The sequence below is a fragment of the Triturus cristatus genome, chromosome 1_2, assembly GCF_964204655.1.
Source record: "Triturus cristatus chromosome 1_2, aTriCri1.1, whole genome shotgun sequence".
NCBI classification, from domain to species: domain Eukaryota; kingdom Metazoa; phylum Chordata; class Amphibia; order Caudata; family Salamandridae; genus Triturus; species Triturus cristatus.
Genome location: NC_140580.1, coordinates 518,879,037 through 518,892,543, shown reverse-complemented (window position 1 = coordinate 518,892,543; position 13,507 = coordinate 518,879,037). Strand labels below are relative to the sequence as shown.

Genomic DNA, 13,507 nt, shown 5'->3' with positions numbered 1-13,507 from the left:
TCCTACGGGGTGCGGACGCCGAGGCGGGCTCCTCCTGTCCTCGGTTCTTCCCCTTGACTGGCAGCTGGCTGGGCCTTTGTTCCAGGCTCCAGCCGAAACGAACTCCCTCTCCGGGTAGTCGCGGACCTTGTGCTCACACAGGCCCAGTCAGGTGTACCCAGCATCTCAGTGTGAGTCCGGTATTCCACCTCTTTCCAAGCATTGTGCTCCATGTCATTCCCAAGCAGACAATCGACTGGCACGGAAGGGCTTACGGCAACTCGAAGTGAACCTGCAACCCCTTCCCATTCAAAGGGAACCTCGGCCACCGGATAGTGGCCTGTTCTGCCGTCAGCCATCGCGGCTGGGTGGAGTACATCGGGAATCACCTGCTCTGGAGACACCAGTTGGCTACGTACCATAGTCATACTGGCTCCTGTGTCTCTCAGAGCCTCCCCCCTTTGGCCGTTGATGGTGACCCACTGCCCATACTTTACGGTATTTGCGGGCACCTGGATCTTAGGAACCATCTCCCGTTCTCCCAGGGACACTAAAGTGACACCCGCCCACTCCCTTCCCTTAATTAAAGGCATCTCCTCCCCGAGCACTACACTAGCTACTCCGGGGGCCTTTCCTCCAATGGGAGGGGGTGGTCGTTTCGGGCACTTCGCATCTCCCTTATAGTGTCCAACGCCACCGCACTTGAAGCAATGGACAACCCTTGGCTGCTGACTCTGGCCAGGATTAGGGTTTCTGGGTGGGTTAGCCCTAGGGGTGAATCCTGTTCCCTTTCCTGGGAAACTATTTTGGGGGCCTTTAGAGAACTCCTTTTTCTTTTCCCCTCCCTCTTTCTTCTGGGGGGCGCCCTGTCCGGCCTTTTGAGTATCCCCTCCAGTCCCCCTTGTGGACACCCGGGTACTAGCCCAAATGTCCGCCTCCTCAGCAAGCTTCCGGGGATTGGTCAGCTTGCTATCCACCAGGTGTTGACGCAGTTCAGGGAAACATTTTTCGAGCAGGTGTTCCTTCAGTACTAAATCAAACAACCCCTCGTAGTTCCTCACTTCACTGCCCTGTATCCAACCCTCTAGTGCCTTCTTTGCATAGTCCAGGAAGTCCACCCAATTCTGTGTGCCCAGTTTGTGACTACCCCGGAACTTCTGTCTGTACTTTTCGGGTGTTAGTCCAAACTTTCTTATGAGCGCCACTTTCATGGTGGGGTAGTGGGTCTGCTCATCCTCCTCTAGGGCCAATAATGCATCCCTACCAGCTGGAGGCATGTACCTGTACAATCCCCCTCCCCAGTACTTCTCTGGAACCCCATGGGCCCTTAACGAGACCTCATAGGCCGCTAGCCACTTGGCGATATCGTCACCCGCCCCATAGCTAGCTACTATGTCCTTTGGCAGGTAGGGTTTGGGTTCCCTGGTGATTTCTTGGTCTTTGCTGCCACCATTAGGAACAGTGTGTGCCCCGACTCTTAGGATCTGAAGATCTATCTCTTTCAGCCTTAACTCGTGAGCCATCCTCTGTTCCTCCTTCTCTTTCTCCAGCCTTGCTAAGTCCCATGTGAGCTGTCTTTTCTCCCTCCGGTCTGTTAACTCCACTTCAGACAAGCCACCGCTAGAGGCACTGCTGCCCTTCCTAGAAAGTGTCCTGGGCCCCGCTAAGAGGTTCCACACCTCAGGTTGGTACAAACCAGCTCCCTCACTGTCGGGCTCTCTATCCCTGTCCTCCTCCTCAGCCTTGCTTTCTCGTCGTGCCTCCCCCCAAGCCCTTAAGCTGGTTTGGAGTGCACCCTTCTTTGCTCCTGGGGGACAATACACCCCCTCCCGGTGACAAAACTCCCTGAGTTGGGCCACAGTATAGGTTTCCAGGTCTTCTAGCACAAACTCCATTTTGCCCACTCAGAACAGACGACAGGTATTTGCAGAAGCTATGCAGGGGGGTACCTTTTATAATACCTCCTCCCACCACCAGAGTAAATTTGGAAAAAACAAAAACTCACAATTAGGAAGGCCGCTTGGAGAAAACTCCCGGTGTAGGCCTATGGACTACCCACAGTTATTGTCGAGTATACGTAGGCACAGCTCTATCCCACCACTGAACACCAATTATGTTAGAAAACCACTCCCACACCGGAAGTGTGGTGGTGTTCTCCCAGACATACACTGTGGTAGCTTGGCTCGAGTGGTCAGGGATCAGGCACCGTGCTAAGCATACGTCATACCCACACAATAACCATGCGTGCATCCGTTCCAAAAACGACACTACACCTTAAAAATTATACTGAAAATATATCTCTTTATCTTCTTTTCTCTTAGTTGCTGATTCAATAAATAATAATACAATCACAGTACACAAGGCTTTTCTTGTAGAAGGGTAGGTCAAATAAATAGTACTCCAACAATTCAATAAATAAGGTAGATCATAAATAATCAAGGCTTAAATATAAGTGCATTACATAAAAGGCAATTAAATATTATGAGGCAATAAATACTGCGAGACAATAAATACTGTGCGACAATAAATACTGTGAAACAATAAATACTGTGAGGCAATAAATACTGTAAGGCCATAAATAGAATGAATACAATAAATACAGTGCTCTCAATAAATAATAAAAGCCAACAGTGACACTTGAAAATCAGTTCACATTCCTGAGGTACTATGGGATGATTTGGCCCAATCCCAGCTTGTAGAGTTTTGGATGACCTGAGGGGTGTACTACTTGGCTTGGACAAGGCGGAGGCCTAAACTGAGGTAGATCAAGGGGGAATCTAGAGATCTGGCTCTCCCACACTACACAACCCCTCTGTATTAGTCTCATCTCACCCCTGGCACTATCAAGCTGGTTCCAGCACCTCTCTAGCCTCTAGGATGGTCTCTTAGGGCTTCACAGGGCCTTAGGCGCCCTCTATTCCACTTACTGCCCTTTTTATGAAGTTCCGACGCCGCTGGAGTCGTGTCGACGCCGTGAGGCGGTTCCGGTTCGATGTCGGCGGCCTCGGCTCAATGACAGTTCTTGTCGACGCCGGTTCGACTCCGGTTCGATGACGTCGGGCGGCCTCGGCTCGATGTCGACTTCCGGCGGCTCCGGAGTGCGATCTCCACTCCCGACCTCCAATGCTCCTTTCCTCCGGTTCCGGCGACTCCGGAGGGCGACCTCCACTCCCGACCTCCGGCACGATTCTCTTCAGGTTCCGGCGACTCCGGAGTGCGATCTCCACTCCCGACCTCCGGCATGCTTCACCTCGGTCTCCGGCGACTCCGGAGGGCGGACTTCACTCCCCCGTCGACGCCGCACACTCGACCTCGGGTGACTTCCTCCTCGACCTCCGGTACTCTCCACGACCTCCGTCAGCGCCCTCTCTCGACCTCTGGCGGCTCCGGGTACGACGTCTGCTTTCCAGTCAGCGCCGCTTCTCCACCTCGGGCTCCAGGTCTCCAGGCTCCTCGACGTCGGACTTCAAGAAGTTACCAGTAACCAGGTCAGGAACTTGCTGTTCTTTACTTTTAAGGCCTGTTCCTGCTGTCCAGGTCCTTAAGATGGTTTTTCCTGCTTTCTCCCACACCGGGCTCTAGGCTGGGCTCAGTCAGTAGGGACTAGTATCAAGGGTGGGTTTATGGACCCCACTCCAGGCACAAGTTTCCACCCCTGCTGCCTCACTCCTTCCTCCTTCAGGTTTCTGCTCCTCTCTCTTCACCAGTCAGGTGCCAACTGCCAACTCCAACTGCCAACCTGGAGATGCCTTCCCAACATTCTAAACCTGCCTCACACTGTCACAGGGTTCTGGAATGTTCTGGAAGGTGCTGGTAGGTTCCAGTGATGTCACAGGTGACAATGGGTGGCCACCATTTTGTGTTTCAGGCCCTCAGACAGAAGTTCCAGGGGTAGATAAAATGGCTCCCTAAATCTGCATCAATACTAAAAAGTCTGGTGGTTCCCAAAAAGGAAAAAATACTAACAGGGTTTGAGGCAAAAGTGGGACAAAATAAATAATGATGAGGAGGGACCACCCAAAGGGCTGACAGGTCTAACAACTCCCCTGCACAATTAGTGAATCAGGTCCTCCCTCGCTCCCCAGGTTCCAGCAGGTACAGACAATTCACCTCCTCTGGACTTGATTGCTTCCATATACCCCCTTGACTGTCTACTCTCAGGGAAGATGAATTCCACAGTGAACATTTCTTTACCATGGGATCATTTGAACCAGGAGCAGCTAGATGTGGACTTGCCACAGCTCTATCTGTTCCCACTTGATCTCCATTAAGGCTTTGCCACCATGTAAACCTCCGGATTCATCTTGGACTCCTACTGTTGGTGCTCTGAGTGCTAAGGTAGGCTGCACCACTCTTCCGCCTCAGCTTCTGGTGCTTGGTGTGCAGCTCACAGCACATGAAGACCTACACAAGGCACCAAGCCCCTTTGCATCTACGTACACTGGTAGTTACTGACAACATTGTGCTGGAAACTGAGGACTTTCATATTTAAGGAATCCTGTGCATAGATTAGGATCTGCTTCATGGTTTGTTTACCTTTATGCTTTGTATCTTCTACTTCTTTTGGTCTTCCCTTTTTTGTATTTTGTGATTGTTAATGGGTGGAATCGATTATTAGTACTGTGACCTATAATATTAAACTTTGCTTATATTTAACATCTGTAGCTTAATTTTATTCTCAAGCTTTTTATGCTTTTATGTTCCTCGTATTGGTATATTGATTTGTTTCATTTGTACATAACACTGTCTTGTCATTGCTGGCAAGGTTTGTGTCATATGAAAACTCAAATGTGAAAGAAGTAAACCAAAATGTGCTGTTGTGCAGGTTTGGCTGACAGGTCCACTCGCATGAGTCTGGGCCTCTCGCAGATGAATGCACAGGAGCAGGCCTCCTGCTAACCTTACTCATAGCCCAGCATGAAAACGATTTCATACTAACAGTCACCAAAGAGGTATCAACCAGTAGAACATGCTGCCCTAGATACGGCAAGAGTAAGAGATGGGCACTCTGACAGATATAGAAGAAAATACACAAAATGTGTTTCCTTTCCAGGTCGCTGATGAATATCTAAGGAAACAGCACCGTGTTTCAGCTGAACACCACTACAGCAAAGCGGTCAAACTCTTTCAGCTTTTAACAGATGCTCCCTGCGAGCTCCTGCGGGTGCAGTTGGAGAGAGTCGCATTTGCAGAATTCCAGATGGCAAGTGAGTACACATGTAAAACCCAGAAAGATTTGTATACTTTTTTGTGGGAGAGGGGAAGTGGTGCAGCTCTTCTTTAGACAGCATACTATTTGGGGGGGGAGGGGAGGTAGAGATCTCAGCCTGTACTTAGACAACCTTTAACAAAGTAGATAGGCTGTGCATTAATGTGTTAACACATGCAAGCACAGTCTTATAGAAATGTGCACAAACTATTTTGTTGTGATTTTGCCACCATTCTCATGCGTCTGCCTTTTGTCTTTGGTCCCCAAGCTTGCTGTCCTGTTTTTTTTTTTAATTCCCAAGCATGGCAATAAAAAAAGTGGGCACAGATAGGAGTCAAGGCGCGTGTTTCTTTTGTGCAAGCACAAAGGGGTACTTATTTGGGATGCCATTAACAATGTTTCGCTTGTTCAATATGGTCAGAGCAGCCAAAGTTTCTAAATAATTGTAAAAAAAACTGTGTTAATATGTTCATCAATCGGGGGAGGGGGTTGACCAATGATTTTTTTTTCCCCACAAGTGTTGTGCGGCATTAAAATATTTGAAGACCATTGGCATAAAGAGTAGCAGCAAATGACACCTCTTTTAGCTTGAAATACTCCTACAGTCCAATTTTCAACATTATAATTTGTCATCTGAGTTCATCTGGTAGGAAGGCTAACTTGCAGCGAGCATAGTGTAGAGTGGATTTCCTGCCTCCAAAAAACTGCAAAGCATTTTGTATTGTCAGTCTCTGTTTCAGCAAATAAAGATCTACCTGAGAACTGCCCTCTCGTTCATCAGAATTCACAGAAATCCTACGATTGTGCGACACACGTCCAGTTGCATCTAAATTGCATAAATACAGTGGCCATGTTAGAAAACAGGTGGGAGAATTGTTCACTTAATGTGTCCATTGTCTGCGATAAAGGGATCTGGGCAGCGATATGCATTTGAATTTCAGTAGGAAAAATAGTACTGACCAAGAGATGCAACCGGGATAAGTTAAAAAAAAAAAATGATTGAGATAAACTTTGGTGATTCTCTCACGGATATAGGTTCATTTATATTATTTAACTCAGTGACAGTTTATTTTATAAAGAAAGTCTTCATGTCTTTGTCGAGGTGTCTCTCGTGATGCAGGTACTCAATTCTAGAGAAAGGCAGAATGCCTTCCTGTGAAGAAATGGGTGTATTATATGGTGTGGTTGTGCAACCTCACTGTGTAGTACACTTACCCCTTTAGGGCCCTTACGTTTCGTCTGTCAAACCCTCAGCTCAGTCCAGGCTAGCTGTGGCACTGAGCAGAAGGCTTACACAGTGAAACAAAAGTAAAGGATTTTAGCTGCACCAAACAATTGAAGATGAAAAAGATACAACACTCAAGAAATCCAACATCAATTAATAAAAATAGTCTGTGTTTTTTTTTATAAGACTTTAGACACTAGAACGAAAAAGATTCCCTTGAGGGTTGTGGAGATATAGATTTTACAAGTAATAATAAATCAAAGCGATTTCATCCAAATATGAACAAGCCTTGGCAAAGAATTTATGATGATTGAATAAATTCCATTCTTGAGAACGGATTAACTTGTTTTGTACCTTTGATGCAACTTGGAGTAGTCCATCAATTGGACATCACACTGTGCACTTAGGGGACGCCACCCGTGGGCGGCGCATACCTTGTATATTTCTACTAACGCCTGCAAATCAGTGAGCAATACCCGATCTGCACGCATCACCCTAATGAACCTTCAAAGGAACATTTAAACTTAGTTTCTACACTTTGGTGTGCATGAACCACCATCCAATACTTTTAGAAAGTGGACATTTCTCTGTTCTTAACTTTGCTCTGTGTGCCGGCAGCCTGTCTCCAATACACTTCTGAGCTGAGTGACAGCTACACTTTGTGCAGTCCCTCTACACAGCCACAAACACAGGAAGGGTGGGTGTGATAGAGTACTCATCTACATTCTGATAGCCTTCCTGGGCAGGAAGGGGGAGAGAGAGCTCACACCTACATCTGAATAGGCTGTGTTCTTTCCCCACACAAAGGACGGATTACTCCCCACAGATGGCCTGACAGACAAAAAGGACCTGTGCACTTCCAAGGAAAGGAGCTGCTTTGAAGTCATCCCCACTTCAAAGGCACATTTGGGAATAAGTACTGTGGCCCTGACCCTACCAAATCGGTACACTACTGAACCTGGGAAGGACTCTGCTGGAGTAAAGACTGCTGTGCTGTAAGGATTGCCACTTTACCTTGACTGACTGTTCTAAGGAACTGCTTCTTTGCTTTGCTGAGCTGTCCTGCTGCCAGCTGATGTCTGCCCTGCTGAGGACAAGGACTGGAGCCATCTCACTTGAACCAAGAGTGACTCCAAGGCTTGCTGGCTTGCCTCTTGTTTTCTTAAGTCTCAGGGACACAAAAGACTTCCTGCAATCCTGCCGGTGCTGCTGGGCTCTGTAATCTGTGAATCCTACCCTTGCCTGAGGTTCCCCCTCCCGTCCTGGGCCTTAGAAATGGGTTCTGCTGCTGTTTGCTACCAAACTGACACATTGTCACCTTTGCGCTTATTGGAATCGAGGCATCGCCCTTCGACGCCGATGCAGAGGCTATTTGACAGCGGTTCTACAGCCTGCACAGCCCGACGACGTTCTGTGAGGCTCTACGAGATGCATTGCATGCATCTCAACTGAGACCGACGACTACATAGTGACCCGACTGCGTGGAAAAGATCGACGCATTGTGCCCTCAGCATTGACGCTTTGCTCCATCCAAGGTACTATTGCAGTGGGACCTGCGTGAGTCCTGTAGCCGGCCAGCCCTCCAGCGCCGTCGTCCTGAACATTGGATTTATCCCAGCCCCTTGCGACCTGAGTAACCATTTAGCATTATTGACTTCAAAACACAGTATTTGAATGTAATCTTTAAAAATACATATCTGGACTTCTGATAGGAGTTTTGTCATTTTTGTCTTGTTTTACTCAGATAAATATTCTCTTTTTCTAAAGTGTGTGTGTGTGTTTTTGTTTGTCACAAATACTTTACACATTGCCTCTTAAGTCTGCCTGCTCTGTGCCAAGCTACTAAAGGGTGAGCACATGTTAATGTATAGTGTGTATCTAGCTTACCCTGACTGGGATTGTGGTCCCTACTTGGACTTGGTGCAAATCTGTGCCAACTAGAGACCCAATTTCTAACACTCTAGTACAATACTACTAAACTCTACCAAAGCCCTGCATATAATCTTTGAAGGTTCTCGGAGAAGAAAGACCATTTCTAAAAGAGGGTGGCAGGATTTTTCATCATAATATGTACGTATTCTTGCTATAGCAAATGACCGCTTATATCTGGGGACGTTTTATCAAGGAAACAAGCCCCTCTGTTAAAGATGTTATTAGGATGTTATTTGAGTTTAAATATTTGTTTTATCAATAATTTTCCAAGTATGTGAAAGACTGGCTTTTTCAGAGCCCAATAGACACTTGTGGACTCTAATAAGTTTATGGTTTTGATCTGTACTACTTGAGCACTCAGCACCTTTTTAGGTCGAGCCTGGGCAGCGCATGCGCTACTCTGTGAGGCATCCTGTATTTAGGTATGGACTCAAAGCCCCTCCCACATTTTTAATTGGATTGTGTCATTGTCCTTTGGAAACAGTGGCTTTTAATTGGTCAATAGGCTTAGTAGTCCCTCCTTAGTACCGCCTTGTCTCATTTTGTAACCTCTCATGAGGACACCCCCTGTTACATGTGTTATTACTCAGTAGGCTTTAATTACAGCCTCCGAGCACTATTTGCTTAAATGGTTTTCTCCTGCCTGCTGGCAGAACACGCTCTCCCATAACATTTGAAATTGTTTTGTTTTTTTCTCATAGCATGACATGCCACGCTCATACAGGGCGGCCGTCCCTTTTGAGGTGCCGAACACGGCTGCATATTTTTTTTTAAAGTATTTACTTTTTTTTTTTTTACTGTGCCATGCCACATTTTCACTTTAATAGCGGGCGTGCCTCTTTCCTTAGATGAGCCACGTCTAAGCAAAATGGTGCGGCCACCATTAAAGTGAAACCGTGGCATGGGGCACTTTCACAAACAAGCATTTGCAATGCAATAGGTCTCGCATTTACAAGAGTTTTGTAAATGTGAGATCTATTGCATTGCAAATGCTTGTTCTCCGTGCCCTGAAGCCCAGTGAGTGTATGAGCACGCTAGAAATAGTCTACTTGGGTATTGTTGCATTATAATTAGAGCTCACTCAAAACAGTTTCCTCCTGGGACACATTGTGGACTTTCATTCCAGCTGCATATTTTGAACACTACAAAAAGGGAATGGGAGACATTGAGGGGTAAAAAGTAATAATGAGGGGGCCGCTTACGAGTTGTGCTTTACCCTTGCAGAAATGCGGCATGCAGCTTATGGTTTTCTTTTCATCTTCTTTCCATCTGTCACTACTGGAGTTAGTGTGCTAAGAAATAATGTTGGCCGATCCGCAAGCGGTGAAAAGTTGTTGGGGAAAGTTATTTTCCATACAAGGCTTGTTCTGCAATGGGTGGCTGCCTAAATGTAATTGAAAAGCTGCAACATAAGATAAATGGGGTGCCTGCTTTGTGTCAGTGGGAAAATGTATAAAGTGTTCATCCACTGTAGAAAGTTAAATGATTTTATTAGTAGTCTGTGGTGCCTTCTAAACTCTTACTGTTCTGGGTGTTCCCGAGATTTGCCGAATAAGCACCTGCATTTCCATTGGACTAAACAGACAGCAGCTAACAGGAAAGATAATTACTCTTCTTGCTAACTGCGGCTAGCTTTTAACGTTTTTGCCTGCTCACTATATTAAAGCACTGACCTCATATCTTTTGCAGGTTTATAGTAGTATTGGCCATGTATGTATGGAGATATGCATTGAAATTGTGTGGAATTCAGCAATTATTTTGGAATTCACCATAAATACCGTGAATACTGCATGCAGCTGTATACATTTTTAAACACAAAATGCTTCCAACTATACGTCTACAGAGAGGACCATACAGAAGCATAAGCTTATCTATTTTATTAACAGTATTTTATTGACGATATTTCAAGACAGATTTGGTTGTTTATACTGTTGCAAACTCATCCTGTCCCCTGGGCACCCCCCAACTTTTTTGCTGACTGGCACAGGTGGTAACCAACTTTGACTGACCCTGGGCTCTGCCCAACCAGGCCCTGGGCCAGTGCTATGCTGAAAGAGACACTTAGAATACAGTGAAAACACCTACATACACTAGGGTACACTATGGGTTAGGGTACCCCTATGATTGGCATGACCTCCCCTATAAGGCCCTAGTACATACTAGGGCAGGGGGTTGAAACTACTGTTAGGTCCCTAGTATATAATAGGGCATGGCAGTTTAGAGACCAGCAGCCTTTTCTGCAGTTGCATGTGTGCACTGCTAAAGCCAGAGGTCAGTTTAAAAGCAGCCCTGGGTTGCAGGACTGCTTTTAAAATGCAAATGGGGCACAAACTCGACTTTGCTGTTTGGGCACTTAAAAAATAATAAACTACAATGTTTGGGCATATTAGCTACCCCCATGATCTATCCTAGGTGTCCCAGGGGTGGGGGTGGGGTGTATCAGGTATCTATACGGTAGACCCTTATAAAAATGAGTTTTATATCCCCTAGGTTAAGTGTGATTGCCCATTTCACTCCCCACATTGTGATAAAGTGCTTCACAAAATCTACTTTTGTGCTAAGAGCACTGTGGAGTGAGGATCTGCAATATTTTTATATATTCAGAACCCCGAAAGTCTCCCCTAGGTGTTCCAGTAGTGAGGGGTCCTGTAGATGGAGGCAGGCTTCTTATAAAAGATGTTTTTATAAGCCTTGGTGTTGGAAAAATGGCCCAAGTCATTTTGCCCGTTGCAAATCCTCTGCCACATAGGTTAACACGGCAAGAAGTTATTAACTAATCATTCCTGCTAGGATAATCATAAAAAATGCCATTCAAAGACTTCCTAGAATGTTATTGATAAATCCAACAATATGGTATTGTTGAATTTCTCCTAAAGGGTACAGACAAGAAGTTATAAGACGTTCTTGTCTGTAAGCCAAAATTCAGCCTTCCAGTGGTCTGTCCTGGTTGATCAGAGTTAAGTGGATTAGCCAGGCCCCTTTGATGAGGTGATAAATAGCCCCTGGGGTTATCCAGCTCTTCTTTGGAGGGAAGGGTTCTGCTACATAGGAATGCCAGAGCAGGGTGAGGGGTCGTAAACAATATCATTCAATGGAAGGAGGAGAGAGGCAGAAGAAATCAGTTTCATTTACACCTCTACTCTCTGAACCTAGCCAGATGGTAGGATTAAAGAAGGAATAAGCAGATGTAAGTGGAAGAGACTATGGAGATTAGCCATCCTGGAGGTGTGTTTAACCAGCTCTTCTCTCCCTGCTGGAAAATCAGTCATAATGACTTTTGGACAAATTGTGCTGTTTGGGAGGAAATAGTGCCACAATTTGAAGAGTGTGGTCATAACCTGTGGTTTTGCCCTGCACCTCATTGGATAGAAGAGCCCTCCTGCTTGACCCAGATAAGTATCTGATAGGTGGAGAAAAAAGAGGGTCCATGCTGAGAAGTTTGATTTGCACCAACCAGGCCCTGCACTCTCAAGACTGTGCCTGCTGCACAATCCAGAACTACAGCCCGGTGGACTACATTGCTTCAAAAGGACTAAAGAGTGGACTCCCTGCAAGCTACAGGTTAACGGAGATCATTTTTTAGCAAAACTCCCTGCAAGCTACAGGTTAACAGAGATCATCTTTGAGCAAAACAAAGAACCCAGTAAATTCGGAAACAATAGCGAGGAACATACCCTCCACAACGAGAGAAAAACTCTGTTTTTCTTAAAGACCCCTCGCCCACCAAGGTTGCCCCTTGGTGGCATGCTTCATCATTGGGGTTCTTCCCGATCCGCTGCGGATCGAGGCATGCTACAGTCAAAGGGAAAACGTGGGAGCACATTTCTTGGTTTTTAGCTGTGATGAAAACTAAGTTGTGGGAGGGGAGTGGAGTGCAGGTGCTATACAAATTTAAAAATACCTGACTAGTAGGACATCATTATTTTATTCCCGCCTCTAGTCGGTAAGATTAAAAATCAGGGGAAAAGAGAAAGAAGGAAACTGATATCAATGAATTTAATCCTTGCTTATCTGCTCAACATGTTTCGAGCCTTGCCCCTTCAGGCTCTTCATCAGGACCCAAGGAACCTAGTTCCTATCCGTACCACTCCTCAAAAAGTTCCTATATAGGAACGTGTCAAGAGCAAGCCATGCAAATCACACAACCTACATACAATTTTATTCACAGGATAACATGTTGACCAGATAAGCAAGGAATAGATTCATTAATATCAGTTTCCTTCAGTCAGTCAGTCAATTACTTTTATTCGATTAATAAAAATAAAAAAAAGACAGATAGTCACATGAAATACGGAACAAGAATTCATCAATTACACTGATAATTATAAATAACATTATCAAAATTAAAAATTAAAATTAACATATATCATGAGTTCAGTTCAAAGTTAAAAAATAATAAATATGATACATTGATATATGTACAGTATAAAAGAATCTGATAGAGTAAAAATTAACTCCAAAAAGAAAGTCCCCCATCCCTTCAGACCAAGTTAAATCATAATGGAGCTTGTCCGTACATTGACATGCTTCTTGTTTATACGGACAGCGGCAACTAAAAAACTTGCTACATGAAATGCAATACTAATGCTGGGTAAAAGTTGCAAGAACAGGAGCGCTGGCCTCACTTGTAAAAAACCAGCCTCCTTCAGAATAGGTAACAGGTATTTTTTCCTAATCTGTGCATATTGTTCACAGAACATAATAAAATGTAGCGTGTCTTGGGTGGAAAAGTTATCACAATCACATGGGGTTGCATTTTCTGAAGTAGCCCATGTGGGATAAAAACCAAGCAAAAAATGTATCCGATTAAAACGAAATTTGATTAGGAGAGATCGATGAAATGGTCTGGTTACAAAGGCCAAATAGGGTTCAAGACCAGAGACTGTTATGAGCATATAGTTCCTTCTAACTAATGGCTTTTTTAATTCTAAGTCCTCCCTCTCTACCCTGAACAGGGTTACTAATGCGGATTTAATGACCGTGACATCCTTTTTACTAATACAATTGGGGGAATAAAATAGCTCTGGTCGACCCACTATTGCAAATGTCCATTTAATGTAGACAAGCCAAGGGATTCTGTGAACTCTGTCCAGGGCAAGGCAATCTTTGAGAATCAGGTGGGTTAAAGAAGTTTCCTGGTTGAGCCATGTTTTTAACCAGCA

At 45.2% G+C, this 13,507-nt stretch overlaps 1 protein-coding gene across 2 annotated transcripts in view; it reads left to right on the top strand.

The window, feature by feature from the left end:
* The window catches only part of EDRF1 (erythroid differentiation regulatory factor 1), a 412,080-nt gene that overhangs the window by 350,854 nt on the left and 47,719 nt on the right, over positions 1-13,507 (top strand). For both annotated transcript variants that reach the window (XM_085606261.1, XM_085606259.1), the window contains one exon: positions 5,033-5,186. In XM_085606261.1, coding sequence (XP_085462387.1) covers positions 5,033-5,186 — 154 coding nt within the window. The remainder of the gene's footprint in view (positions 1-5,032; positions 5,187-13,507) is intronic.